We start from the raw sequence: 25701 nt of genomic DNA, 5'->3' as shown, positions 1-25701 counted from the left end.
CTTCATTTGTCCTGCCTTGCTCTACATAACGACTCTGGCTCTGACCTTTTACCTAGTTGAGCACCGAATAAATGTTGTGTGGTTTTCTTTGAAAACTAGCCTAACTTATTATGCGTGAGGAATCTTAGTATTGCAGCAGAATTACCATCTACTGCATAATAACTCTGTATTAAAGTCACCGCTGTAGCCATCTTTGGCCGACGGGCCCAAAGTACCATGACACATCTAGGTAGAACCTCTGAGGGTACCTTTTGGGTATGTAAGTACCACATCTGGTCAAACTAGAGGAGAAGCTTCCATGCTGACATGAGACGCTGAAGTCCCTGCACCCAGTGGTCTGACATCCCTTGCAGGGTGTCCAACTTGAGACCAAGACTGGGTCCTTCGTTTTCTCCCATCAGTTATTGGGGTTGGCTCTTTCCTCAGAGGATTCTTGGCTTTCCACCTACATACATGCTAGGTACACTTAGGTACACATGATAACTGCCATGCATCTATGTGCCTGCATATATTCACTGTTTTAGCACCGTGGTAGAATTCTACATTTTATTTACTTTGTTGGTGCTTGTAATCGTATATATCTGTTTCTATTTAATGGTTGTTGCAGCACACGTATTTTGACTCTGGTTCAATAAATGCTTATTGAAAATGTCCCCACCGTTTATTCTGTGTATCTCTCTGAGACATAGTGATCACGAGTGACTGAGCGAAAAGCACTGCGCTGTGTCCACGATCCCTGAGGGTTCAGGGTTGTCATGTTTGATAGTTGCCAGAAATTATTCGCGCCTAGGTGAAGCTGGGGGGGCTCATCGTGGCACTGTGAGCTAGCCGGTCTACAGACTAACATATCCTTTGGGGGTGTTTGGAATCTGTCTGAACACCAATCCCATAGCTTATATTGTATAAACGCGCCGATACTATATTGATTTGTAGGAATTACAAGACCCCCTCGTGTATGTCGTAGTTGGAGACTCTGGGGATGTTAAGCATCTCTGTATGAGGGATCCTTGGTCGGTGATGCATCCTCGCGTTGGCGATAAAGAAATTGAACCCTCCCCGTCTTGTAACTGTAATGATTAAGTAGACTGGCCCTCCAAATCTAGTCACATAATTGTAAACATAACTATAATCATGATGACATTATATATTTACAATTTAGTTTGAGTGCTAGGGGCTGGCATAGCCCTATAGCTGTTAGAACTTTGTAGGTTTTGTATCCAGTGCAGAATAACGGGTCTCTGGTTGAACCAGTGGCTCTGATTGTGGCTTCAGGAAGGAAGGTGTGGGACTTAACTGGGCAGTGGGAGACTGGTTAGTGTGAATGATTGGTGGTGTGAATAGTATAAAGGACGCTCCCAGCGGGGAGTTAGACGTCCGTGTGGTGGTATGTCCGTGTGTGTCAGTCATTGTGGTGAATAGATGATGTCGAGGAGGCTCTCCCTATGGAACTGAATGCCCGTACTCTGGAGAGGGAGGGGTCCCATACTTTTATGCGAATGGCAGATAAGGTGGACAGGAGGTTCCCACTGTGGAGTTGGATGTCCGTGCTAGCTTGCAGTTTGGGTGGGTACAGGGGGCAAGGGGTGTTGCTGGTATGTACGTTGGGGTGAGTAGACGGTGTAGTGGAAGTGCCTAAGATTGATTGATCTTTGTCATACCATTGTGTGAGCAGAAAGACCTGGGGTTACCACACAAGTTCATATAGTTATATAAGCAGGAGGGGTAAGGCTTTCTGTAGGACTCTGGTAAAACCATAGTTTTTATAATAAGTCTATTATGGGGGGAAGGCATGCAGAGGTTTGTAGGTATTCAAAGGTCATAAATCCAATTATTGTTTTATGGCTGGGTGATGCTGTATAATGGGATGATGCTTGGGGGATTTCATGCATTCATGAACAGGTGAAAGTAGTGCTTTCGTGTTCCATTTAGACCTGCAGGGCCTGGGTGAAGAGACCCTCCAGCAGGTAAGATTGACGGAGGGCTTGATACGGTCTAGAGGAGTTGACCAGAGCTTCTGATTGTGGCTTGGGCAGGACTGATTCTTGTTGTGTGACTGGTTCTGTAGGAGGTGGTGCATCCAGATGGTTGACGGAGGCACTTATTTTTGCCAGGAGGGCATTCCATAATTTGGCACCCTGTACGGAGAAGGTAGTGGTCAGAGAGAGTAGCACCAGGTCTGCATCTGCAGCTCTAGCCCTGGCTTATCAGCAAAAAGGGGAAAAAAGCATGTTCATAGTCAAAGGTTCGGGGTGGCATGTTCTAGGAAAGATTTATAGAAGTCATACATCATTGAAATGATATGAAAAAAGCATAAACTAGTATTTCTTATTCATACGAAGGAATGCCAAAAGAGGAACCGAATCCGGTTGCTGTAGCGGCCTCCCCTCCATCTTGACCAGCTTGCTCCTTCCTGAGTAGCACCGAGCGGCGTATGTGCTCCTTCCGTACAATAAAGGGGGCTCCCAAGCACTTTCGGCGAGGGTGCCATATGCTGCAGGTAGTCCCTTTTTCCCAGGATCCGTTCTTCTGTTCACACCAATAAAATAGTTTATAGAGGCACGGGTATGCTGCGACGCCAAAACTAGCAAGCAGTGGCAAAGCCAACGGGTCTGACCTTGGCAAGCTGGTGTAATAATTTTTTTAAAAAAATTCTATTGCAAACATGTGCACAAAAATAAAAGAACTGGCTCTGAATTTATGTCACCTAAAAACCTAGTTTAAAACACACTATGGCTACATAAAAATAAAGAATGGATAGAAAAAACTAGCAACGTTTTGTCAAAATGGGCATTTGGAGTTTTAAAGTGCATAAAAATGTCAGTTAAAGATAGCTGTTGTATGTTTGCCTATAGCAATAAGAAAAAAAAAATGACGAACTCAGAAGAAAATAAATAGGCAGATTTGCATTTCTAATCTGGGAAAATGCAGTCACTGGTAGTGCTCCAGAACGTGTGACTACTGTGCGTGACCCATTGCTTCATTCGTCTATGCTGCGGGCGTGCAAGCGAAATTTAAATTACAGTTGAGCAGGCCAATGGAATAAGAGGGCTGACCCAAAGGCCTCTGTGCATATCGTTATGTATGTGTGTAAATATGTAAAAGATGTGTATTTTATTAATGCATTTTTTAATTACATGAGGCTACGTTAAGTTGACGTTCTGTAGCCGGGCTTAAAAATGAAGGAATGCTCCCCGTGAACATACAAATGATAGCTTGAGTGCTACAGAAGTATTCATTCACGCTAGCCTGCCTATAACATTTCTCTTAAGTGCCAATACATTCATTATTGTCCGGACTTCCATCATCGTAGACTGTGAGGTGGAACACAAGCAAGCCCCCAAGGCAGCACAACATCTAAATATCAATAGGAAAGTCCTTCGTATCGGTTTCCTAATCTGCCACAGTCCAGAGAGGATGAGAACTGCAGCTTTAAGGGCTGTTCTGAGCAAGGCTCATCTCTTCACAGAACCTCCCAGAAGTCTACGGTGAGCTTGGCATTTCTGATCAGTATGAGTGTGTAAGAGATTCAGAATAGGCCCTGTCCTCGCACGTAAGTAAATGTTCAGATTTGTAGCTATCAGGAAAGGGTATGTATGGCTTCGCCTGCTCAAGCCTGCTTTGTGTGCTGCGAGTTTGTACTAAAATACAGAAGTAAAATACGGGTCCTAGTAAACAAGCTTTCAAATATCAAGAGTATTCCCATGGCACATTATTGCTTGTGAGTATAAAGATACAAACTCATCTGACAACCTAGTTGTATGAATTTGAAGTATGTGAACAACTGTGTTTGGCGTTTTCTGGTTATTTGGGAGTTGAGCTAGCTCAGAAGTAATCTAGGCTGAAGCTTTTTGAGACTGTTGCAGGCGTGTACCCTGAGCTGTATCTCTTTGAGGTGCCTCTGTGGTCCAGCGTAGAGTTGGATGGCGCCAAGTCCCTCTTACTAACTGTGTGCTCTTTATCTCTCCTTCAGGGAAATCCAGCTCTTGCGGCGGTTGCGGCACCGGAACGTCATTCAGCTGGTAGATGTGTTATATAATGAAGAGAAACAGAAGATATATCCTTTACTGCATGGTTGTGAGGAGGGCTTTGTGAAAAGTACTAAAGTAATGTTGTCCTTGCTCCGCCCTCATTGCTGCTTCTCCCTTTTAGTGAAAATTGTCAGAGGCTCAAGGCGCACCAAAAACAATCCTGCTTCAACACTTTATGATGGTCCTGTCGACTTGTGAAAAGTCTAAAGTCAAAGCTCGTTGTGGGATGTTCTAAGTGCAAAGGCTGCCCCTCTCCATCCCAGGTGTCCTGGCAAAACAGACTGACTCTTCCCGGACTTCTGTGTCTCCAGTCTCCCCTTCTGGTCTCTTCTCTGCACTAATCCCGCTGTTCTGCCAGTTTAGAGCTTTTTCTTTCACTTTTCAAAGAATAAAGCTTGCCCTATTTGTAAGTTATCCAACATGTCTTCTCTCATCCATGGTAGCAAGTTACAACATGTGACCTGCAATAATTGACGATGGAAAGACCTCAACAAGGGATTGCCCGATTCAGGAGCAGAGCAGTTTTTACAAATTGCTGAATTTAAGAGAACTTGGACATTACATATTGGCCTCCGAGGCAGGGATGGTGTCGTCCAGCGCCTGCTGTACAGCAGAAGTCTACCCCTTTCTCTGAAGCCACGGGGGCTGTGCTGCAAGTGCTCAAGCTCCACAAGGTGTAGTGTCTGTGCGCCCTTACCTTCTGACACTCTTCTGAGCCCCCTTCCCACACACTCCTTACACTTGACTGTGGTGCAGCAAATCTTACTTCCGGGGGACTTGGGAGCACAGGTATTAAAATGCAGGGTACCTTCTGTGGCAGTGTCTTTTGGAAGCTGCACTGTCTTGTCTAGTTCTTGTAATGTCTGACCTCACCACATTGCTGGGAAACTCAAATGACAAATTCAAAGCTGACGGCTTGATCCAGTGGGTGCATAAAACGAGCTTCGGAGCAGGGAGATGGTGGACCACACACAATGGTTGCATTGATCGTATAACTCAGTTTGAGGCACTCCAGCCTTTAGCGACCCCTTGTGGGGTTCAGAAGGCCTCCATTGGAGTTGATGTATTCAAGCTCAGTCACATGGTTGAGACTTGGTGGGCTATGAGAATCTCCACACGCATGCTTGAAGGTGAGAGGCAATGTCTTGAGGACTTGTATTTATTCCCCCCCCCCCCCCCCCCCCTTAATACCTGTGTAATGGCAGAAAATGTCATGGATTCAAACTAACCTCTGACTACCAGATCAGACATTTGCGAGTGAGTGCAGGCGTGTGCGTTCCTTCCATTGGAATGTAATGCGTGCAGCTCTTCTAGTTCCCAGCATGCCTGGTGTTGGTGGTAGTGATGACTGACGTAAAAACCTCTGCCCTGTCACCGATGTGTACATCATCCTACTTTTGCTGAGTTCTTTCTAACCTATGGAACTTCAGCGCCGGCGGACGCTACTGACTCTATTAGAAAGGAGGCCATAGAGGCACGGCTCTTACGGCCTCTGCTTGAGGCTGGAGGCGAACTTTAGGCACTTGTGTTTAAAATTAGATTTGTCCACTGTAGCCCGGTGATGGAAAGAAGCGCTTCGAGACACTTCCAGGATTGCAGCAGGGGCACTCCGCAAACACTAAACCACGACTACTTCTTAATTGTTTATGGAGTCCCGTAAACTGAGCGTTGGAAACTGGAATTTAGTAGCTTACTGGGATGAAAACTATAGGTTTTGTGACAATAAAGTGAACTCTTTACTATAACTTCTGTTTGTGGATTTACATTTGCATAGGAGCTGGTCACAGAGTTCATCGTGGGTGCAAAGTAATGTTTCAGTCGCACAAGCCAGGAATACTGAATGAAGTGGATGTTACCAAAATGATGGTTATCTTTGGAAAACCCAGTGCTGCAGAATCCGAGCACAGGTCTCAGATGGCTGCTTTGTCTTGCGTAAAAACAGCTTTGGTTCATTCGGCACAGCACTGTAATGGTCACACAGTCCTGCTCTGTCCTGCTCTGTCCTGAGCTGCAGGGCCAGCAGGGTCACGGGTCACGGTGGGTGAAAGATTGGAGCACAACTCTGACCACTCCCACATCCAACAGTTGACAAAGCATCATGGTGCAACCCCTTCTTTAAGTGGCCTTGCCTCACAGGTGCCCATGCAATACCTTTTATAGGCTAGCTGGACTTAGTGGACTAGCTAGGGAACCATGGTTTAGTCTGGTCACCAACATTAACCTCTGACTCTGAAATTCTTTCCAAATCAGTCCTGCAGAAGCAGTTTGGAGATTGTCTTGACGGCGACCCTTCCTTGGCAATGACCTGCTCCTGCTGGGGAAGCACCTGCAGATACAACGATAACTTATTGGGAGCTAGTTGTTTCTAAATCCAGCTGAGTTGTGGCTTTTCTTCGATCCTACTGGCTAGTCTTGATGGGCAGTGTTCACCTTCTGGCTCTGAGATGTCTGACTCTGCACTCTAGTTACTGTCCAATTTCAGTGAGTGATTCCCCCACACTGAGCCACTCGGAATATTGTATTTATTGTCCAACATTGGTGTTTAATCTCCCACGCTGACCCGCGAGAGTATAATGTCTCATCAGTGGTAACCTTTCAGACTGACCTAGTTTTGCATGTTCTGCCCACCATTTGCGGGGCAAATCCCCACACTGAGCCAAAAGGTGACTGCCACTGAGAGATCAAGACCTGGTCCTTCTGAGGCAGGGGCCCCTGCCCACTGCATATGACTTTGCTAAATACCTCTTATATTTTCATAATCTTTTAAAGACACCCTCCCACCCCACCCACCTCGGTCCCACAGTCTCAGCCCATTCATGAGCATGGTCTGTAGGAAGGCCTATGCGGTATGCGTTTATTGCTTCTTTGTGGCGAGTACTTCCTTAACTCTGCCCACGTATATGGTGATGGAGTACTGTGTGTGTGGCATGCAGGAGATGCTCGACAGCGTGCCAGCAAAACAGTTTCCTGTCTTTCAAGCACACGGGTAAGTCCTGCAGAAGGTTGTTGGTGGAGGGCGAGCTTTTGCCAGGGTAATAACATCAGACTGGGGGATTGGAGGGGGCACAGTTCTAGATCCAGATACAGTTCCCGCAGTGCACTCTGGTACTTGTCCCCGGCACCTCCAGCTCTTCCAGTGCATGAATCCCACACCACTTCGCAAATGTTATATTGACTTGTTTGTGCAATGTTTACACTTCCCAAAGTCACCTGCGGGGCTATGGAAAATAAGTCCCAGCAGAGAGGGCGTCTACCTGGAGAAGATAATGGACATGATTTGTGTAAGGCCTGATATCGTAAAAAGCATCGGGGGGGCGAGCTGCAGATAGCTGTTGTCTGACATCTTTAGGCCACTATATGTCAGGGTGCAGTACAGGAAATAAGGGAAATATGTGTCATCCAGGATTGAGGGGTATTCAATGAGAGTGCCTCATGCCCCTCATTTTGTGCACTGCGTTGGAGCTTTAGATGGGAGTCTGAAGGCCGTTTGAAGGTGCCCCAAATGTTTTCCTCTGTTGCACCCTGATAGGAGCGCTGGCATGCTGGGCTGAGGGGTGCAACCAAGTGAAAATTCACCTCTAGAGGAGGATCCTTCCTTATGATTTTGGGATTGTTGGGTTCACCTTTCTTGCATAGAAGTGAGCAACATATTTTGGTGACAAGTTTTAAGGGCTCCGCTTTTACCCAAGGCTTCGCAGAACCTCTGTTATTTTATGTGATTTCATGCGTTTTATTGCATGTGAGCTTTTTTTTTTTTAATATTGCTACGGTTTTAGATCACTTAAAACATTTTTTTTTTACTTGCTCTTATGTATTCACTGGGAAAGCTTGTTTCGTACCAACTGCATTTTGGACCTGGCTCCCAGCACCCCTGTCTGTGCCTGTTTGATTCCTTTTGGGTGGTGACATTTTGGTGGTCACAAACCGACTCTGTGACTTTGGACTTGGCTTCTGGGCTACCTCCCGATAGTGTGGCTGGGAACACCGAGAAACTGTTCCGAGTAAAACCCTCTAAAAGCTGCTCGCACACAGCCTGCTCCTTGTCATGCAAACGCTCATCAAGGGGATGCCTGACAAATTGTTACATTCTCAAAAATCTTTGCTGTGAGACAGATTTGTGTAACTTGGAATGCAAGTGAAATACTTTGATCTAGTGATCCCTGGCACTTCTCTGTGCCGCAGGGTCACAGCAGACTGAATGCTGGACATTTGCAGTTTCTGTACATTTCACATTGGTCAAATAATGTTCTAGCAAGGTCTGTTTGGTGCTGAACTCTGCCACAAAGGGTGCCAGCAGCTTTTCTTTAATGATTCTTTCTTTCACTATTCAATCTCTTTATTGATTGCCTAAAGACCAGTAACACTACTAAATTCTAGTTCTTGATAGGCATCGCCCTTTAGTGCATATTACTGGAATGTGCCGTACAGTACTTTGGTTTTAAACCATAAGTATCTCTTCGAATAAGCCTACAGGGCTCGACCTCCCAAACCTGAGAGTCAAGACCCAAAGGGAGCCTTGTAACACATGGGTTACTTCCTGCAGGGAGACCAGTAAGCGCTGACTGCCCCTGGAGCTGTAGAGCAGCCGGAGGTGATGTGGGGGGGCTGGCATTGGCTTGTAGGGAGCCATGATGCTGTGAGTAACCATCCGGGATACAGTGTGAAAGATCCTGTGGCAGTTCAGAGTCCCAAGGAGACTAGTAGAGTCCTCATCCTCTCCACAGTGTCAGACCTCGCACGCGGCCCTTCTGGAATCGATGCGTTTACCTGTGAGCCACAGCTCAAGAGGGGGGGTGCTCCACCCCTTGCTCTATACTTCTAAGAGGAATAAGGCATCATTTTCATGAAGTCCTGCACAGGTTGCTGAGGGCCTAGTCCCACTGCATCAAGTGTGGCCTAGACATAGCGTTCCCAGTGCTGACCCTAAAGTAGGGAACAGGTTGCTCTGTTGATCTAGGTTGACTGTACAACTGACTGCCACGAATGCGCTGCTTCAGAGCTCTACAGGAACAGGATAGTCTGAGAAGGGTGTAAGGAGGCCCTCATGCAGGTGAGGGGGGTGGATGGGATTGGATTGAGGAATGATGGTTTGGACCGGCAGGCACACGGACAGTGTAGCAGATATTCAGTCCTACTCTGCCTCGTCCCTTCGTCTCCATCACTGCGACCCCACACACAGCTCTTCCAATACTTCTCTGCCTACTCTTGCAGAAGCCCTGGTACGCTGGCACTGAGAGCCCACACAGTTCTGCCGTGCATAATCAGCCTTGCCCTGCGGTTTTCATTCATTCCTGGCCCTAGGATCCCACATACAGCTCTGCCATTGCCTGTACACCTTGTCCTGAAGCTGGTCTGGTATTCCAGCACTGGCATCCCACATCCAGCTTTGCCCGAGGCCTTGCATTTTGAACTGCAGCTCCCCCTGACATCAGCTCGGGGACCAACACAGAGCACTACAGTTGCCCATCGATTCCCATTTTTAGAAACACTCCTATTGTAATACAAAGCCTCACCCGCACATACACCAACACACAGCCACCTGCATACCTTTCTCTCTCACATCATGCCCTTGTGTTCTCACCCAGGTATGCAAGCAGTGTTCTTCCCACTCCATCTAGAGCATCCAAGATCTCCAGTTCTTTTACTCCTCCATATGCGATGGGTGCCCATGTAGCCCATTCTCCTCCTACATGCATAGCAGTGTTTCCCTTTATCGCGCAAGCTTTGTAGGGCTGCTCAGTGCCTGAATGCTTTTTTTTTTTTTTTTTTTTTGTTGTTTTTTTTGTTTTTTTAGTTTTGCCTTATTTCACCCCTGTGATATTGTCCCACACTCTCTTCACGTGTTCCATGCCTGAGCGTCCCCCATGTCTGACCTCTGCTCCCCCTCATGTGATTGACTGTCTGAATGTAGGAAGCTGGCTCTTTATATGATATATCAAAATGAGATGCTTTGTGTAGAGGGTCCAGGGGTTCCCTTATGAGTGGACGGGGCTTGCCATGGCAGTCCCAAGGTGCTCTCTTTGGGGCAGTGAGGTTGAGCCGCCTTAGGCTTATCACAGAGGAGTGCAAGGCATCTGAAAATACTCACAATGGTCAATAAATGTGACAAACCACTCAAGAAGTAGGTCCACGCAATTTATAAAATAGCAAGTATCTTTAAATGTTTAGGCATCAGAAGAAAATCGTTCAGGTAAGTACGTTTTTAAATGTGAATCCTTCTGCAGTTCAAAAACTCGACACTTTTTGAGTATGTGATTTTAACATATGGGAGAAAAATCCTATTTGGTTTACCAGTTCTTGTCAGTGACTTACAGGACCAGTGTCTGAAGTCAGTGGTGAGTACGTGGCAAGGTCCAAGGCAGCACCAACAGGTCACCTCCAGCGGCACTAGGGCAGCTGGGTGCAGTGGTACAGTACAGTGTTGGGTGTTCAATGCAAACCAATTTGAATCGATCTGGTCCCGAAGAGGCTGCAGGAGGAGACTGAGAGGCTAGTACGGTGAAACCAACAAGTGGCTTTGGTTCTTGCCTTGTTGTGGGGCATGGGGACACCTTTTATTCCTCTTCTCCTTGGGACAGGGCGTCGGGGCGCAGATGGTTTTTCGGGTGTCTGGTCTCTCTGTCTGACAACACTCGTGGTTGAGAGGCACCTGCCAACAGAGTCTGCAGGCAACTTGGGAGTCCACAAGGAAGCACTCCACAGTGGGCTCGGTACCTTGAGGGCTTGGGGACCACACTGACACAATTGGCCCACTTCGACACGGACTTTGAGGCTCGGATGCAGTGGTGCTTGGCGTGGCCCGAGTACTCTTCGTTATTATTTTGCGGCGTGCAGGATGCAGGGGAAAGTTCTGCTGTCACTCCGGAGGTCTTTGTTCCTGGGTGAAGGCTGGCAGGTCTCCCGGCTTTTTGGGCCTCAGCAGCTGCAGGACAAGTCAACTTTTGGTGCAATAGGCCAAGTCTGTTGCTGGGTCTTCTGTACTTGGTGTCCGGGTTGTTTTTTTCAGGTCGTCAGGATCTGCTCTTCTGGGGCCAGGGGTTCCCCTTAAAAACTCAATTTAGTGGCGTTAGGGGAATGTAGGGTAGTAGTCAATGGGCATAACCCTGTCCTGAGTTCAAAAGTATGCTATCACAAAGATGGCTACTTATGAAAAATGTTGTCCACTTTAGGGGTTGTACTAGCCTGGGAGTGGCATGCCTACCCGACTAGTTAATTTTACTGCCTGTCCAGGTGCCAAAGGGGGTCGGCTTCCTCTCCTGTGAAGGGAGCCAGATTCACATTTCAAAAGCTGCGGCTCTTAAAAGCTTGCTGGCCTCGGGAGGCTAATCAGCAGGTCCTGTGGGTGGGGCGGTGACACCATCCTCCCGTAGAGGCTTGTGTTCTGGGTCTCCTGAGAGCAAAAGGCTCTCGCCCGAGAAATCAGACAAGTGTCTAGGGTGGCATGCTGGCAGAAACCAGTCGGGGAGCGCTGGTAGGTTTTCAGGGGGCACCTCTAAGGTACCGTCTGTGTGCACGTATTGGTAAATCCAACACTGGCATCAGTGTGGGTTGATCAAATCGAGATGTTTGATACCAAACATCCCTATCTCCAGTGAAGCCATCATGTAGCTGGGGATCTCGTTTCACCAGTGTCCAGCACATGTTTTAAAATGGCTTCCCTGTTCACGTGTACTGACATTAATAGGACCGACCAGCACAGGGGCATATCTGCTCATGTAGGTATGCCCCCACATGTAATATTCAGCACCCTGCCTTAGGGCTGTCAGACCTGCTGTAGGGGTGACTTACAAATGTTCTATGCAGTGTAAGGGAGATGGCACACGGGGATTTGTGGCATGTTGTTTTTTCACTTTTGTCTGCACCAAGGCATGAATCCTGCAATAGTAGTCTGCATGCCCTAAGATACCCCCTTTAGTACTTCAGGCCCTAGGTACCAGGGGTACAATTTGCCAGGCATTTACAGAAGGGGCTAAAGGTTTTGCCAATTGGGGGAAACCATTGTACAGTTTTGGGAAAGAGATCTGGCACTGGGGCCCGGTTAGCAGGAACCGAGTGCACTTGCAGTCGCAATCACATCCGTTGCGCAGCAAAAAGTGGGGGTGACCATGTCAAAGGGCTGCTTTCCTACACTGACTATCTTCTTTTCTTGCAGGTATTTCTGTCAGCTCGTCGATGGGTTGGAGTATTTGCACTGTCAGGGTATTGTGCACAAGGATATTAAACCAGGAAATTTACTTCTCACAACTGATGGGACGTTGAAAATTTCTGACCTGGGGGTGGCAGAGGTATGTGTGTTCTTATGTGGTGGGGTCTGCAGAGATGTGCACAGTTGAGCACGGGTAGCATTTGTACATGTCAAAGAAATTGTTTGTTAGGAGGAGGTAACGGCTATAAGCATGCCTGTAGTATGTGTTTCAGGAGCAGATCACTGGGGTACAAGGTGGGAGGAGGTGGCGGGTACGTGAGCATCAGGAAAATATTACTGGGATTGGCATGTATGCTGAAGGGTACATGTGGCTCAGTGAGGAAGACGTGTCAGAAGTAAGAGGTATAAAAAGCGCACATCAGGAGGAGGTAACTGGTATGTACATGGATATCAGGAGAGCCTAGAATGTTTGATCAGTAGACGGTATAATCTCCTGAACCGCAAAGACCTTTTTTAGCCCTGCTTGTTGAATCCGAGCATCAAAATCTGCTCTCTCATTCCTTTTTTTTGAAAAGAAACTTCAAAAACATATGTGCATTTCTGTTTGCTGGACAGTCTCATTGGTCATGCAGGGTGAGGGTTGGAGAGCTTTCCAGGTCCATGCAAGTCGCCACATGTGGTGGGGTGTATAGCCCGCTTCTAGCTCACTGATTGTTATATCTCCCTTTTTTTCCCTCCCCTTCATCCATAGTGCAATTCAGACCTGAATGTTCCCCTTCTGACTGCAAATGTCGAGTATAATGCCCTCTTTTAAATACCTCTGGACACTTTCTGCAGAACAGCAGATTTTGTCCCATAACTAGACTCCTCCTTTAGGCTCCTGTCTCTAGCTCTCTGCAGCCAATCTTGAGGAAGCTATTGTGGTCTGTTGGACTCTGTCATTGTTTCCTCCCCCCCCCCCCCCCCCCCCCCCCCCTTCCCCTCTGATGCAGCGACAGTGGTTTAATTCCCTCCTGACCAAGGCAGTGTTGCTTAGAATTTTGCCTTTATTGACAATTCCTGACAGAGCGATAGATTGTGGTTCAGTAAGGGAGGAAGATAAATGCCTCCTGCACCTCGTTGTTGGGGTCCCCTGTCTGTTGAGCTCATCTAGTAACAGGTCGTTGCTTGCTTTGGAATCGAGCATCACATTTCTCACTAAATGAATACTATATTGGTAAAACTTGACAGGCCCCTCTTGAGTTTGCAAAAGTGCCAGGCCAGGAGCATGTCCCATAGGTGTCTGGGTGTGGAATGTCCTACAGAAAAAATATTTTATGTCTCACTTGGATATTGGGTGAAATTTTTGTTCAGTTCTTGTGCCAATTGGGGAAATCCAAGATGACGGAGTGCATGAGTGTACAGACCGTTTATAGCGTTATTCTATATATCCTTCATGGATAATTGTTTCACCACAGAAGATATTTAAGAATGCAAATCCTCATTTTAACATTAGAATACTTGGTTAACCCTGAGGGATATTCCAGTAGTATCCCAGTCTCGCTCCATACCTCCTGAAAGCATTGAGTCCTGCCTCTTCCGGCAACTTGAAAGTCGAAGTTAGACGAGCGGTAGTGCAGCACAGAAGCTGTTCAGTGGTAGGTGGTTAACGTGAGGTGTATGCGAAATCCATCAAATTCTCCAGGCTGATGTCAGGCAATGTTTTGCTTACTAATGCAATATGGGTTTGGTGCAAAGCGGACTGTCTGCATCCTTTGCATAGGAGCTCTTGAATCAGCACCTTTCTTCCAGTGGGATCCTGCTAACCAGTGGTTACAGCGTCCAGCTTGTTTCAACAGGCTCTGGAATAGCCCTTCGGGTCGCACCTTTCAGGCAGATTAGCAAGATCATTGCACCAATAGATGGCAAGGGTTGCTCCTGCACTTGGAGGTTCGCCCAGGATAAATGGGTGCTGGTGGCTGCTTCTTGTGGTTAATGCTTACGGCTCAACTGAATACCCCAAGATGTTTTTCCACTGGGACAGTCAGTCGAGGTGCCCTCTGCAGGTGTTTTAGCACAGTTTGCTGCTCTCTGGTAACTGATGCTATTAACATTTCCTGGAAGCTTTGATGCTCTGTTTCAACTACCTAATAACTGGAGAAGGGTAAAAATAAATTTCCTACAGATTATCGCGGCTCGTCTTCCTGGTGAATTTTTCACCATCGTAGTGCCCAGTTACCTTCAAAAGCCGATGAGGGGGGATTCCTGTTGGTAATTCAAGCAGCACTGTGAGTTGAAGCTGCTCGGTTTCCCTGAAAGTCACTCTGGGGACCTTCACAAATCGAATAGTAGTGCTGGAGGCAGCCATATCAAAGTCTCTTCTTACTTACTCCAATGCTACAGCGCATGAGCAAGTCTGTTATCTTATCATCGAGCGCTTGCAGAAGCAACCGTCCTGTTACATTAGTTTGTCTTGGGTTTGTTCTAAGAGGGGTATGAACGCAAGGCTACTGCCCACACCGCAGGGGTCTGTTTGCATGTACTAACCAACTGGCTTCTCTCAGTAATCTGACTGCTTCTTCCTAAAAAGAGGGTGTTGCAGGCAGATTTGTTCTGCGTGTACGTTCGTTTATGTAGATTAGGAATGCTCTGACCTAGAGGTTTGAAACGTTACTGAACTGTAACATTAATCTTCAGTAGGCTTAAAAAAAGCTGATTCATAACTGCCCATCAGTCTTCACTGTGTCCTTTTGTAGAGCACTTTCAGAAGACAGGCACTCCGAACAAGCCGAACTTCAGGCTTGTTCTATAAGCAGGAGTGCAAGGGTTGTGCTCGGACGACTGATCTGAATGGCTTCTGTCAGCAGTCTGTTTACTTATTACTGTTTGTTTATGAAGTCTAAGAAGATTCCACAGTGAAGAATGGGAGGTTACTGACCTGTAACGTCCGTCTTAGAAGAGTCGATATGACTCTGATTTATGACTGCTTATCATAGCCTTCACCAAGATTTTGTAAAAGGGGGTGGGGAGGTGGGGTCGAGTCGCTTTTGCTAACAAAAATGTACTGAAGTCATCCCTGTTGGATTCCTTTGATTGATGTAAACTTTTCTTAGAGGCAGTGTCTTTTTCACTTTTGCAAGACTTTTTTTTTTTTTTTTTTTTTATTTAATAAAAACGGGTTGGGAATGAAACAAATCTTTTAATGTGTTCTGCAGTTTTTCGAAGTGGTACATCTGAGGTTCTAAATATTGTTATTGGAATTTGGAAGTCATGGAGCACACAGTCCTTCATTAGTGGGCATTGCTTTCAGTGGTCTGGGGATGACCGCTCAAACTCCTCTGTACAAGGATCCGTAGTTGGAGCCGCTGATAGCGAGAAATAATTTTGCTCTCTCTTTGCAGGCGCTGCATCCGTTCGCAGAGGACGACACGTGTAGGACAAGTCAAGGCTCTCCAGCTTTTCAGCCCCCAGAAATAGCCAACGGCCTCGATACCTTCTCAGGCTTCAAAGTGGACATTTGGTCAGCAGGAGTCACCTTGTAAGTAGCCACATTCATACGCCTTGACCTCTGGGCTGCTCCCCCTTGCTGTAGACCATGACCCCTTGTCACCATGTTCTCCATTATAGGGTCTTTTGAAATGTTTTTATTAAAATAGCCTGCCTGCGGAATCCTTCCTGAGATCACACTCCATCCAGCGATATTCTAAATAAGAAAAACTCATGGTGACTCTGGTTCCAAATAAGTAGGTTTGTATTTCTATTCCCAAAGCATCAAGCAGAGTTGCATTTGAAGCACTGCACAACCATCAGTCTTTCTTCAATGTCAACCGCTGCACAATCATCAGTCTTAATTGCATTTGCTTGTACTGTAAGGTTAAATGTGTGTCTTGGTCCTTTACTGAGTTGAAGAGGTCTACATCCTCAGACTAACCTGGGCTGAGTTTGTCTTGATGTCTGCTCTCCTGGCTTCACTGCTGTGCAGGAGAGGTCTTCGCTCAGCCTGCAGCCTCGGTTAAAAGGAATGGTTCAGTCTTGTGGTGCATTCACCCTGACTCTTTGCTGGGCTTGGGTGACCCACTTTGGGCTTAGAAGTGAAGACCTGCTGTTGTCTCTTAGCAAACCACTTCTATAATTTCTCTTCCTTTGAAGGTACAACATCACTACTGGCTTGTACCCATTTGAGGGCGATAACATCTATAAATTATTTGAGAACATTGGGAAGGGAGACTACAGCGTTCCAGAGGACTGCGGCCCCTTGTTGTCTGACCTGTTAAGAGGTGAGTGTCTGCTTAATTAAAACTCTTGATTGCATGCGTGGGGCGGGGACAAGGTTCCTACTGACTTGCAGATGTCTGAGGCATGTCCCTGCCAGTGTATGATATTCACATGCACTAGTAGCCGTTGGGCTGAGGTGGGTTCTTCTTTTAAATGAGGCCATGGGATCATAGCTTGATTTTCCATCTGTGCTTCTTGCTCGGTTACGAGTGCTAGGGCAATCCATTAACCAGTTATGACACATTTGTCTTTTGGGTTGTGTTGCTGGACTTTTAGCCTAATTGCAGGGTCTGCACGTGCAGCAGTCGTGTATGATCGGTGAACGTGGAAGGGCTGCCATGGAGCTGCCCAGCAGCCCTGTTTTCCTTTTTTCCTACATATGACTAATACTGCAAATGTCTGGAAGGGAATATGTGGTTGAGACTGAGGGGAAGGAGGAACTTTGTAGAGGTGCTGGGAGAGTTTGCCTTTAGCTGGCGGTGAGGAGTCTCTTTCAAAGTCCAGGTTCTCCATGTTGGTTTGACTAGACGGGCCGGTTTGCAACTCTTGTTGACAGTGGTCAGAGAGCATCAGTTTGTGGTGTGAGACTAAACCGACTCTGATGGCAGCATGTGTGGCATGATGGGACAGTCTCTGTGGGGAAGCAAATTAATGAGATCAACTGTGGACTGAGCTCTTCGGCAACAGATCCTCCATCAAGAGACTGGACTCTATTCTAGTGCGGATCAGGAAACCCCCGGCCAGACGGGGCCGTCACTGCAAAGGCTTTCACCATCTTTTCCATCCGAGGACCCCTGGGTGTGAGTTAATCAAAATGATGGGGTAGAGGAAATGACGCTGCCCACGTTTTGATGCCAGTGATTCCTAGATTTGATGGCACTACTCTGCCCCAACCAGTCTCATCTTTTCCCTTCATTAGCCTCCTATTTTTGAGCGTTTCTCCCACCTCTAAAGGTCAAAACCACTTATCTCCCATCTGTGACTAGGGACCAGCTGTGAGAAAGTGCCCTCTTTCTGCATGGTTACCCCCACGTTTTGCTGAACTGCTGATGTGCTTTGACTGAGTGTGCCCTGGGATCCTGCCAATCGGGAACCCAGTGCCTGTGTTCTTTACCTAAAACTGCATTGAAACCAAAACCCAATTGGCATCTCTGGCCACAGCTAATAGGCCACCTTATGCTGGCCCGCCTATTGCCAGCTAGAGAAGCTATTATCAAGTGTGCAGTACACACATCCTTCAAAGATTTTCTCACGTGGGAATGTATTTTTAGATGGAGAAGCAAAAAGGATTGTGAATTACTGCCCACACCACAAGTCACCGAGAACATCAATAAAACGTGTTTTGATCCCAAATGTATTCGAGAAAGAAGACCTGTACATAAAAATGTGTGTGTGTGTGTGTGTACACACAGATGATGTTGACCAATAAACCTTGATTAGGCTGGCCCCTCGTAGTATCAGAGAAGGAGTCTAGGAGAGCATTAAAGAAAGGGGACACCCTGCCTTCAGGTGAAAGATGTTTAATCAACTAATACATGTTCTATGGTTTTCACTAGCGGTAACTCCCAATACTAAAGTGCACTCTGTCATCAGACACATCTCCAAGTGCCAGATGTGAACTTTATGCACAGGCGGGAATCTGGGTGTTCCAAGTGTGTGTCCTATTGACTGTATGGAGGGCCACCTCTCGGTTTTCTCAATATTGCTTTGTTTTGGGATACCAAACGTTGGCTGCATGATACTACTAGAGATTTGAGGCTTATGCTCTTTCGATATCTTAGAAACGTAAGAGAATAGATTCACGTATTTGCTGTTGCCAAGTGATCGAAATCAAACCACTCCCACAATCTTACAACTGCATCGTACCTATATCAGGAGGCTGCCTGAGATCTGCAACACAGCCATCTGGGTTTCTGCTCATCCCTGCAGTGAGCGCTAATCTTGTTCTGTTAGATAAAGGTGTTCTGTTGGACTTGCCTAAGTGTTCCTCTCCTCCCAGGGGTTCTCAACATTTTTATTGATTCCAATGCACCTTCCCTATGAACCCAACTGTAGAAAGATGGCTCTTCAGTGGACCAAAAAGAGGTACACTGTGTAAAGAGTCCAGGCAAACCCCAGTTGGTTTACAGTAGCACAAATCGTGGGAACCCACAGGAGCTCTGAGTCCTTGAGATGCTCGGGCACATGGGGACACCATTGCTCCACTTCTCCTCTGGCTGTAGGGCTCAGGTGCAGTGATGTCTTCAGGTGTCACGTCCGTGCTGCAGGAAACACTTGCACTTTGGGGGGTCCTGGACAAAGAGGCTGCAGGCGACGACTGGGAGTCCAGTCTAGCCAAAAAAAAGTTTGGGCACAGCCTTTGAGGGTCTCAGGATCCTTTTGGCATCATTACCTCCCTCAGACTCTGGCTGTGGGGCATGGGTGCAGGGGCACTTTGAGGTGTCAGGTGGCGGCGGTCAAGGTTACCTCTACATACAGGTTGTCCTCTTCGGTGTTGGTGGGCAGTCTGGACACAACAAGCCATGGTTGCTGCAAGGGGTCAAGTACCTCAGGTATTAGTGCTGTTCATTTCTGGTCGGTCCTGGTGTCCCCACACTTGGAGGGAGGATGGATCTGAGCTGTGGGAGCATGGTGACCTCTTCCTGTGCGGCTGCAGCATCGGTAGTCCTGGTAAGTGGCCGGACGGTTAACTGGCCCGTGCTTCTTTGCTGCCTGTGGCTGCAGGGGAGTAGCTCTTCTACTCTAAGGGAGTTCTCTGACTATTTGCTAAGCACTGGCAGCCATCTGAGTTTCTTGGAGTCGGCACAGTAGCAGGACAAGTTGGTTTCTCCACGAGGGTCGGGTGCAGCAGTCAGACCGGCAGGATTGGCGCCAAGTCAGTTGTTGATCCTCTTCTCGGGCCAGCAATCTTTTTCTGTCCACTTCTTCTATTTGTCTGTTGAAACTCAGGCCCTGGCTTCAGGGGTGCCACCTAAGTACTGTATGGAGGGGCATTACAGGGAGTGTTAGCTAGTAGCCAATGGCCTACCTAAATTTAGGGTAACTACGCCCTCTATTTTGACAGCTTTCTGTGGGAAGCGGAATAACCCTGACCCAGAGGACCTAATTTCACCAAAAAGCAGGATGGTGGAATTTTCGTGTGCACTTAAGGTAGCCCACCTTGGGGCTGGTACTAGCCTGGGGGCGAACACATCTTCGGACTGTACTTTTCTTGCCTGTCCTGGTGCCAGATGAGCCCAGGGCAGGTGGTGGCATTTCCCCTAACTGGAGAAGCATTGGCTTGCATATGAAAGGCAGCAGAGGTCTTTGAAGCCTTCTGCCTAGATATGCTGATATACTGGCCTTCCTGGAGAAGGTGGTGTAAATGCCTCCAGCCAGAGCAGGCATGCTTTCTGAGAGCGAGGCTCACTGTCCAGGCCATCAAACTAGTCTGTGGTGGCAGGCTAGACTGGACTGGTCAGCCAGCACACCAGAGGGCTAGTAGTGGTCAGTGGGAACCTCTATAGTACAATCAGGGTGCATGTATTAATAAATCCACTGGAATCTGTGTGGGTTTATTAATTTGAGGTGTTTGATACTAAACACCATAGGTTTCAGTGAAGCCCTAATGTAGCTGGGAATCTCGTTTTGAGCAGTGCCCAGTACATACCTTAAGCTGGCTTCCCTGTTTATTTGTACTGTCAGTAACTGCCCAGCACAGGGGCATATCTGCTCATGCATATATGTCCTCACATGTAATATAATGAACCCTGCTTTAGGGCTCTAAGGCATGCTGTAGGGATGCCCTACAAATATTACATGCAGTGTTAGGGGACATGGCACACCGGCTGTGCCATGTAATGTTTTCACGTTCTAGAGCACCTTGTCGCGCAGCCTGCGGTGGCAGTCTGCGTGAGTTTGGTGCTGTGTCCCTTAGAGTGGCACGAGATGTGCTGCAGCTCTTAGGGGCCCTCTTTAGTGCCTACGCTCTAGGTACCAGGGCTCCCACTTACTAGGGACTTACAGAGGGTGCTCTAGGTCTGGTCAGTTTGGGATCTACTGACCAGTTGGCTTGTTTTGGTGAAAGATCACTGGCACTGGGGACCTGGTTAACGGGACCCCAGGGCACTCCAGGCAAAGCTGCATCAAACACCAGGCAAAACGTGTGTGTGGGGCGGGGGAGACTACTGCTATAGAAACCCAGTTTACTACATCAACACTTTCATGTAAAAAGCTTTATAAGCGATTTCCAGTCCCTGGCACTAGGTGGCAGTGTTGCTTTGGTCGGCCATGCTGTTCTGTTCGCTGTCCATTAACTCTCCTTGTTTTGAGCCGCACGGGGAAGAGGTGTGCTTCTTTATCTGGGGTTTAGCAGGGTAGTTTTGTGTCTCACTGATTCGAGTAAGACTTGTATCTAGCAGCAATGAATGCTTCCTGCAGCCCACAAAGCCAGTCGGCAATGAGGAGTAATTCATAGAGACTTCTGGGACACCGCTGCTGATTCTCCCACCCGTCTCCGACATGGTTTACTTCACAATTTTGAATATCGTGTTAACATCAGTCTGATTCCATCGCTCTGTCCTACTCTCAGAAATGTGGTTATTAATTTAGAAGGGTGGCCATTACCAACCCCGTAAACGCAGCCTAGTTTGGTGACGTCTCGGCTCTGAAAGAATCTCTGCCCAGCCGGGCCAGGTCTGGCACAAGCAGCGGGCGAAGCCCAGAGAAGAGTGTCCAGCTCAAGCAGCACCAACCATTCTGAAGCACAGAACACTCCCAAACTAACGTACACCAATGTAAAGAGCGGAACAACACTAAAAGTATTAGGAGGATAAGGGGATCCGAAGGTTTTAAGTTTTAAATGAAAACGAGTCTTGAAAAAGTAAAGCACCATTTAAAAACACTTTGCTGTTGACTGGAACCTTAAGGCTATTTCAGGCCCACCTTGAGGGAGAGGAGGTCAGATACACCAAGCGGGTTGTACTGGTCAAGTGTTTACCATCACACCCGGAAATGAATGTCTGTGTTGCACTGCAGCAGGGTCCGCTGCTGGTGCTGCTGAGGGGCTTCAGTCTGGCAGGGTCCGCTGCTGAGGGGCTTCAGTCTGGCAGGGTCCGCTGCTGGTGCTGCTGAGGGGCTTCAGTCTGGCAGGGTCCGCTGCTGGTGCTGCTGAGGGGCTTCAGTCTGGCAGGGTCCGCTGCTGAGGGGCTTCAGTCTGGCAGGGTCCGCTGCTGGTGCTGCTGAGGGGCTTCAGTCTGGCAGGGTCCGCTGCTGGTGCTGCTGAGGGGCTTCAGTCTGGCAGGGTCCGCTGCTGGTGCTGCTGAGGGGCTTCAGTCTGGCAGGGTCCGCTGCTGGTGCTGCTGAGGGGCTTCAGTCTGGCAGGGTCCGCTGCTGGTGCTGCTGAGGGGCTTCAGTCTGGCAGGGACCGCTGCTGATGCTGCTGAGGGGCTTCAGTCTGGCAGGGACCGCTGCTGGTGCTGCTGAGGGGCTTCAGTCTGGCAGGGTCCGCTGCTGAGGGGCTTCAGTCTGGCAGGGTCCGCTGCTGACGCTGGTGAGGGGATTCAGTCTGGCAGGGTCCGCTGCTGGTGCTGCTGAGGGGCTTCAGTCTGGCGAGACGTCCTCGATCTGTTGTTGAAATTGTTGGTTTTGGTGTCAAGAGCTTTCAGTCGGAAAAAGCTGGATTTCGTGGCTGTTGGGGGTGCTTTAATGACTGGATAGATTTGGTGCCTCGTCTTGGTTCAAGGCTTTTTCTTCGGATGCTCTTTTGGAAGATAAAATCCTCCAGCGATGCAAGACTATAAGCTGTAGCTGCGCAGGGCTGCTCTGGGCTGGATGCCTTGACATAGCAGGCTCGCTTGAACATGTTTTCAGAGCAGCAAAAAGTTTCAAGTGGGATAAACCTGTATTTCTTGCCTGACTAGGGTGCAATGTCCTGACCAAGCCTCAGCATCTTGCACTGGTGGTCTCTAGGTGGGAAAAATCACTAAGTGCCTCTTTCCTCCAGCTGCTGGTAAAGTTCTTGCTGGTCAATCTTGCAGCACCTAGCTACCCTGACAACGCTTCTATGCATCATGTCTGTCTTCACCCAAGTTCCCTGCATGGTCCAATCCTTTGCTGTTCGATGGGCCCTCTTGGGATGCGATGTTTTGTTTTTTGTGTCCCTGAAGCTTGCAAACAGGAGGGCAACCACTTGATACTTGGAGAGCAGTTCCAGTCTGTGGGTACCAGCAGGAGTTAGAAGTCCTTTAGTGCGTTCTCATCTTCCAGCAGGAGTGTCTTTAGCTGCAGCCTGCCCTGGTCCAGGAATGTTTTGTGGTGGTCATTGAGGTGCTGGGTTTTTCATGTGCAATAGCCAGGGACTGGAGAAATACTGCCTCCCAATCCGAACTATTTTCTTGCAGCACTCCGTCTTAGCTTTTACTGTAAAAATTACCCGGAGTCTGCGTTGTTATGTGGCAGACACGTTTTGTGAACATGAGCATCTCTTTAGCACCTTAACCACTCCCATGTTTAGATGGGGTTTTCTCGCTCCTCACAAGGTCCAAACCACTTATCTCCCCACTGTGACTGCAGCAGGCGCACTGGGAAGATCTTAGTAAAGAATCGTAGATGCCCTCCCTGACATCGGAGTCGAGGTAGTCCTAATGCTGTCATTTGTTCTGCTAGCTGCTCGTGGACAGTAATCGGAGTCCAACAAAATAGTATAAAGGACTCCGCAGCTGAGGGCCTGTAGGACTGTTCAACCAAAGAGCTTTGCCCAGCTCATCAAATTGCAGGAGTAACAAGCCATTGTTGCACTCTGGGATTGTGACAATCTCCACTTCTGGACATTATACCACATTCTCATTCTACCGAGAGGCTGGACAGGCCTTCATTCCTTGTCATAGGCCATGGGCCAAGTCCTGGTTAGTTCCAGAAAACCCCGTTGTCATGGCTTCTGTTCCAGACTAGCTAGTCCTGCTCACCCCCTCCCCCCCACTTCTCCTATAGACTGAACCTGTCACAGTTGCAGACAGATTAAACAGGCCTATATCCTGTCTTCACCAATGACAAAACCTAGCTCCTCCTGTGGAATGTCTGTCTCTGTCCCAGAGTAGAGACGAGCTCTGTAGGAAGGTAGGATCCTTCTGAATGGTTACACCCACTTTTTGCCTGGTGCTAAGCTGACTTGCACTAGTCTGACTGGGATCCTGCTGATCAGGACCCCAGTCTCTGTGCTTTTTCCACTAAATTGGTTTAGTAAGTACTTGGGTACACCCCAGATTGGACACTGGTGTAACGTTATCAGTCTCTAGTATATGGTACTAAGGTACCCAGGGCATAGGTACACCATGTGCTGAAGCACGTATTATGCTACCCATGGAAGACCGCCAAAACTATAACTACAGGCCTTTCATTGCAGCCTGTGTACCCTGGTGCTAGCTCCACTTACGAAAGATATAGGTTTCCCTATATTTAGGGTCACTGCACTTAAAACCTATAAGTCACCCCTAAAGCAGGACTCTCCTACAGCCCGTTACGGAGTCCATTGTCCCGTGTTGCAGGTGAGACAGCCATATAACCTATAGAGGGGCACCGCGTTATTACACGATGACCATCTCGAAACTGGTTGTAATGAATCCTATTATGTTTGGTATAAAACATGTTGGAATCCTACCCCTACACCGTAAACAGTGTGGGAGGTATGATTCCATGCACTGTAAGGCTCCCTTGGGAGGCCCTCGGCTACTACTAAATACACCCAGCTAGTCTCTTTTTGAGGCTAGAGGTCAAAGTACACATGTTACAATTAAAATATCACAGTAAATTAGCACAATATACGATCGGCCCTAGGGGCGAACCAAACCCTATATTAAAGTGGTATAAGAACCACGACTTGACTAGACACAGTAGAATCGCTGGGACCCCAAGGTAGTGACACCGGGGACCCACTGGGGACGTGTGCAGTGTGAACACAGTCGCGAGCTCCATTAGCTTCTATGGGGAAGGTCGCGGTTGGAATTTTAAAGTTTAAGGCCACTTAGAGGTGGACTAGGAACAAACCCCTTTGGACTGAGATGGTTCTAGGGCCAACACCCACGGGAGCACCGGAGTACTCTTGTTACCTCACCCAGGGAAGCCGGGTGCAGAGGTGTCAAATGGTGTCGGGCGTCTTTGTCGATTTCAATGGCAGGATGCTGAAAAGTGCTGCTGCCGTGAAGATGAGAAGTGTCCGAAGAGATCCAAGCCTGGATCGAAGATGTGAAGAACCTGAAAGCAGAGGGGTCAGAGTCTGGGTCACTTGCCAGTGACCAGGGGCACGATAGACGAATGCCTACCGATGTCGGGGGCTTCAGGTGCGAAGAGGGGAAGCTTGACGCTTCAGCCACGAGGACCAGGAGGCGTCGACGATGACCAGGAGCTGGATTCGAGCTGTCCCACAAAGGATGTCGAGTGCTGCAGCGTCGGTGCCCAGATTGGACACAAAAAGCCTTGGCAACAGCAACCCACGCAGGAAGAGTAAAGATGCTTCGGTGCGGACCAGCAAGGTCCTGGGGACTCCCCAAGTGATTTGAGAGTCAGGGCACGTCTGGAGCAACCAGGGAAGCCCAATTAAAGTTAGTTCCCTTCACAGGGACCCACCAGTCGACAGACCAGGGATCGCGAAGGTACCTCGAGCAAAAACACAAAGGGCCGGCTCACGGAACACTCGTGAAGCGTAGGCCAGCAATCTTCGGTGGAAAAGGTGCTTGGGGGGTTGGGGTACAAGTAACCCAATGCACAGCCACAAGGAACGTCGAGCAGCTAATGCACTTGCAAATGTGCACGGTGTCCAGGGGTTCCGGTTCCCACGAGGTCTGGGGGTCTCCGCTTTGCTGGGGACTCGGGTCAGCCTCTGGGAAGTCTGGAAACCTACCTCATGTGTTGCAAATACTTTGGAGTCTGGCGGGAGCTTCGGAGATGCAAACAGGTCAGATGCGTCTTTGGTGCCTGCTTTGCAGGGGAGTAACACCTTTACTCCAAGGGAGATTCTTCAGTCATCGTGTAGATGGTCGAAGTTCCGGGATTTCTGTATCGAAGTTTTGTCCAGGTGTAATCTAAAGTTCTGTAATCGGGGGTTCCTTCTTTATACCCAATGAAGGTGTTGGACTAACTCAGGGGACCCACCTATGGGAGGGTTTGGCAAGAGGGGTGGCTACACCCATTTCCTTTGTCCAGTTTCACGCCAGAGCAGGGGCTGGTAGCCCTTGCAACCCGTTTGAACTGAACTATGCACAGGGACACAGAATGTGCCCCCAGTGCAGACTTCAAAGC

General features: G+C 48.2%; 1 protein-coding gene across 4 annotated transcripts in view; it reads left to right on the top strand.

Annotated features, from left to right (window-relative positions):
- STK11 (serine/threonine kinase 11) overlaps nt 1–25701 on the top strand; it is a 120469-nt gene that overhangs the window by 24729 nt on the left and 70039 nt on the right. For all 4 annotated transcript variants that reach the window (XM_085639564.1, XM_085639563.1, XM_085639561.1 and 1 more), the window contains exons 2-6: nt 3971–4054; nt 6925–7014; nt 12181–12313; nt 15555–15691; nt 16303–16430. In XM_085639564.1, the coding sequence (XP_085495690.1) occupies nt 3971–4054; nt 6925–7014; nt 12181–12313; nt 15555–15691; nt 16303–16430 (572 nt within the window). The remainder of the gene's footprint in view (nt 1–3970; nt 4055–6924; nt 7015–12180; nt 12314–15554; nt 15692–16302; nt 16431–25701) is intronic.

The sequence above is a fragment of the Triturus cristatus genome, chromosome 12, assembly GCF_964204655.1.
Source record: "Triturus cristatus chromosome 12, aTriCri1.1, whole genome shotgun sequence".
Lineage (NCBI taxonomy): Eukaryota > Metazoa > Chordata > Amphibia > Caudata > Salamandridae > Triturus > Triturus cristatus.
Note: the sequence above shows the minus strand (reverse complement) of the source record. Positions and strands in the feature narration are given on the sequence as shown.